This window comes from Pinus tabuliformis, chromosome 2_1 (genome assembly GCF_031772625.1).
Source record: "Pinus tabuliformis cultivar Carrire ecotype Pingquan chromosome 2_1, CPIR1, whole genome shotgun sequence".
NCBI lineage: Eukaryota > Viridiplantae > Streptophyta > Pinopsida > Pinales > Pinaceae > Pinus > Pinus tabuliformis.
In genome coordinates, this window is record NC_142299.1 from 357,622,757 (window position 1) to 357,627,267 (window position 4,511).

Consider the following 4,511-nt stretch of genomic DNA (forward strand, 5'->3'; position numbering starts at 1 on the left):
CAATTTTGTAATCAATTTTATATACTCCTTTGATTGGTTGTCAATCAATATCATCCATGTTCCTTTAGTCTTTTCTGTAGAGAACGCCCTATTTCACCAATGTAACTTTTTCCATAAGAACAATCAATTTTATATACTCCTTTGAATTGTTGTCAATCAATATCATCCTTTACAGACCTCATACCTTGTTTAATTGTTCCAGCCACTAAAAACTGAGTGACTATGTTTTTCTTTTTCAAGATTTTGGCCATTTTATCTATCATCCCTTGAATATATGGTAGGAAAACTCTACCACCTTGAAGTAGGTTTTGGGCTTTAGGTTCTCGTGAAAACACCCCTTGAATATATGGTAGGAAAACTTGAAGTAGGTTTTGGGCTTTAGGTTCTTGTCAAAACACCCCTTGAATATATGGTAGGAAAACTCTACCACCTTGAGATAGGTAGATTTTGAGCTTTAGGTTCGTGTGAAAACACTCTCCTAGATAGGTTTTGAGCTTTAGGTTCCTGTGAAAACAACAATCTCCTTTCTGGTAGATTTTGAGCTTTAGGTTCGTGTGAAAACACTCTCCTAGATAGGTTTTGAGCTTTAGGTTCTGCACTCTCCTAATATCTTTTTCTTTATGTCCTAATATCTTTTTCTTTATGTCCTATACCTCCTTTCCTTTTCCTTCTCCTTCTCCTAATATCTTTTCCTTTCCTTTTCCTTCTCCTTCTCCTAATATCTTTTTCTTTATGTCCTATACCTCCTTCTCCTTCTCCTAATATCTTTTTCTTTATGTCCTATACCTCCTTTCCTTTAAATGCTCTTTCTATTAGCTCTCCTAATCTTTCTATTAGCTCTCCTAATATCTTTTTCTTTATGTCCTATACCTCCTTTAAATACTGAAGACAAATGTTACCTCCTTCAAACACTGAAGACAAATGTTTTTCACGGAAGAAAAATGTTTTTTCACTTCTTCGAGATGTTCAGAGTCTCGAGATACTGAAGACAAATGTTTTTGACAAATGTTTTTTATGTCCTATACCTCCTTTAAATACTGAAGACAAATGTTACCTCCTTCAAACACTGAAGACAAATGTTTTTCACGGAAGAAAAATGTTTTTTCACTTGTTCGAGATGTTCAGAGTCTCGAGATACTGAAGACAAATGTTTTTGACAAATGTTTTTTCACTTCTTCAAGATGTTCAGAGGCAGAAATTCCGCTCTTATTATTGAATAAATGAAGAGGCACCGTTGTTGAGGTGGAGGTGGGTCTGTCAACAAAGGTGTCCGTTAATGGAGTGTAATGGTGTCCATCATTTATAAATATTACAGTTATCATAAATAATGGATATTACTGATATCAGTTAATGGAGTGTAATGGTGTCCAGCATTTATAAATATTACAGTTATCATAAATAATGGATATTACTGTATACTGTTATGAGAATCAACGAGTTATATTTGAATAACTTGAACATCGTGTTTACGATGGTGCAATTATATTTTCATGTATAGGGAAAATAGAGCTGCAGATTAGTGTCCTGGTAACTACAAAATCAAATCAAGTTGTATACACATAGTTACCAAAATCAAATCAAGTTGTATATACATATAACATGTAACTGAGTAATGCTTACATATCAGCATTGTGACGAATATGCATGTGTGTGAGGGTATATATGATGGAGAACGAATATATACATATATGTGAGGGTATATATACATATATATATGCCCTAATATGATCCATCATATTTCAGCTGGATCAATTCCCACAGATTTCAGTGTGTCCACAGGAATCTGTGTCTCTCCGGACTTTTCTTTCCTGTGTTGCAGTGTCCAAGGCATTAGCTTAGGATACTCAGAATCCTTCTTTGTAATCCCAGCAACTCTTCTGAAAAAGCTCTTGTTAACGAAATCCTCAGATTTCTTGACAACATCGTCAGGGTACTTCAATTCTGGTATCGTCTTTCTCTTCTTCTTGTCCACCACCACATTAGGGCTGTGCAGCAGCTGTTGCTTCATGTTTATAGAGCCTAAAACTACTGCCAGTATGCACATCCCCAACAGGGTGTAGACTGGAATAAAATCTGGTTTCAAAGCTCTGTGATCCAAAACCAACCATGTATACTGTAACACATTATAATATCAACTGAATTCAATGGGTGCAATCAAGAGTAAAGATCACCTCAACGTTCCTGAGGCTGCTGCTGCTCCTTCGTGTGAACCCAGGTGTGCATGAGGCCACATCTTCACTCGGGTTGATGTAAAAATGGGTCTGGCATGATCCTGCTGGTACCTTGAGAGAATGTTTCTCCAATAAGTCTGAACAGCATTTATAGTTAACATGAATATCCATGATTCAAGATGGGCTTGTCTAATACATGCAAGGAATTTATAGAAAAGATTTATATGGGAAAACTGGGCACTGAGATGGTTTGACAACAATATTAACAAGTGTAACTCAATTGGCAATGCCAATAGCTTTGTTAGCTTTGTTATGAATTTAAAAGGTAACTCAATTCCTTGTCATGAAGGTCACTCAATTCAACAATATTAGGCAATGGCCTGGTTATGAAGTAAAAGGTCACTCAATTCAACAATATTTGGGCAATGAATGACCTTGTTATGAAGTAAAAAGTCACTGTTATGCCAGGATCACTCGGGGTCACTCAATCGGCTATAGCCCATAACAGTAAAAGGGTCACAACTCAATTGGTGATCGCCCTGTTAGGAAAAGATCACTCAATTAGCTATAGCCCCTGTTATGAAGTAAAAGGGTCACTCAATTAGAGATAGCTAATATTATGATGTATTAAGGGGTCACTGGGTCACTCAAATGGCGCTAGCCCTGTTATTCAAATCCCAATTATCAAGCAAAATAAGTATTATGTGATTTAAATTTCAAATCCCGAGTGATCAAGCAAAACAAAAAACACAAGAAGACCATACCAACCAAAAAAAACAATACCGTTGCTCTGAAACCAAAAAAAACAATATGACCATGGTCCATACCGTTGCTCTGGAAGACATGTTGAATAGCTGGATACAGTAGGTGCTCAGTGGTCAGTGGCAGATGAAGATAACTTGGCTGGCTGTCTGTCTGGCCTTCCGAAATGAATTGATTTCTCTCAGAACTCCACAGAATAATTACTGATATGTTCTCAATTAGGCCAGATGAAGATGAAGACACTGTAATATAGGTTGGGATGATCTTTCCAGGTTCGAGATTCCCTGAAAAAAAGTGACACTGGTCTCGCCTTTACTTAACCACCTTGCAAAATACAGAACAGTCTAGATGACCACATGTTAACTTTGTAATACATGTAATACCAAATTTGGTAATAGATTTTATTTTCCTTTGAATCGAGCCTATCTTTTGGAAGTGGGGTTGCTGTCTTATCTTCAAAGGGGCATCAAAATCGAGTCATGCCAAAGCTGCTCGAGACTTTACCAATCCATATGTGCAACATTCTATGGGACTATTCTAGTTGACAATCCTCATTAAGTGATTTGCTATAATGCTGATATTGGGTAATTTGAAAAATTCAAACATGTTTTTGACCAGGAGGAATTAAGTTTTTTTAAATGTAAATTTGATTTCAAAATTATCACTTGAATTTTTAATGTAAAGTTATATTTTAAAAGATTTAATTTCAGGCCATACAAATTTAAATTTAATTTTATTTATCAGATTATCTTATTTTCTTAATTTTATCAACATTGTATAAACCAAACTCATTTCTCGCATGTATGTATTTAGGTTAATTCAATGCATTTAAAATAACCAAAAAAAAATTATTTAGAAAAGAACAAATAAATATATATTTTGGAAAAAATCATAAAATTCTTTTAGAGCTTCTTTTTACACAATGAGCATGGAGCATATTGCAAATTCCATTATCTAGTCTACTCAATCTTTTAAATTTGTTAATTGCTTGCTTTGAAGAGCTTCCTTTTACACAATGAGCATGAGGCATATTGCCAATTTCATTATCTAGTCTACTCAACCTCTTAGATTTGTTGATTGCTTGAGATGCCATGTTGGTAAATCTTCCATAAGGCTTTGAAAAACTGTCATAGTGAGTCTCCCTCCATTGGTCCTTTTGAATGACAAGTTCCCAACCTCTATATCGTGATCAAGAAAACAATGGATGAGGTCATGTTATCATTTCGCCGAAGTCAATTGTTGAAGGATGGGAACTAACCACTAAGAACAAGGATGACCCTTCTCCATACTCAAGCATGATTATTATTGTTGCATGGTCTACAATCCTATCTATGGGGGACAACTAGCTTTTATTCTTTTATAGCATTTATGCTCATCATATTGTTTTTTTGTTCACCATGTTTATAACAATTTTGTATCTAAATATTTAATTGCAAATGATTTTGAATTTTATCTTTGTATCATGGTTGTGTGCCATTTATTTTCTCAAAATAAAATAAAATAAACATTATATATAATACTTATAATAATTGAATGAGTATCGTATCTTTCTTTCTCAACCTAAGGAATTGGAGGGGG

General features: G+C 34.8%; 1 protein-coding gene across 1 annotated transcript; it reads right to left on the bottom strand.

The window, feature by feature from the left end:
• Window positions 1-1,713: 1,713 nt before the first annotated feature.
• Window positions 1,714-3,208, bottom strand: LOC149200346 (uncharacterized). The gene is made up of 3 exons (XM_089402677.1): window positions 2,999-3,208; window positions 2,172-2,308; window positions 1,714-2,087 (listed from the first exon to the last, which is right to left on the bottom strand). Exons 1-3 carry the CDS (start codon window positions 3,014-3,016, stop codon window positions 1,733-1,735), a joined length of 510 nt encoding a protein of 169 aa, XP_089258803.1. The 5' UTR covers window positions 3,017-3,208; the 3' UTR covers window positions 1,714-1,732.
• Between the last annotated feature and the right edge of the window lie 1,303 nt (window positions 3,209-4,511).

Bases quoted from the DNA above. Each gene is read 5' to 3' on its own strand.
- LOC149200346 (XM_089402677.1), bottom strand. The intron at 2,088-2,171 runs GTGATCTTTACT...TTTGGATCACAG, and splicing joins GCAGCCTCAGGAACGTTGAG to AGCTTTGAAACCAGATTTTA.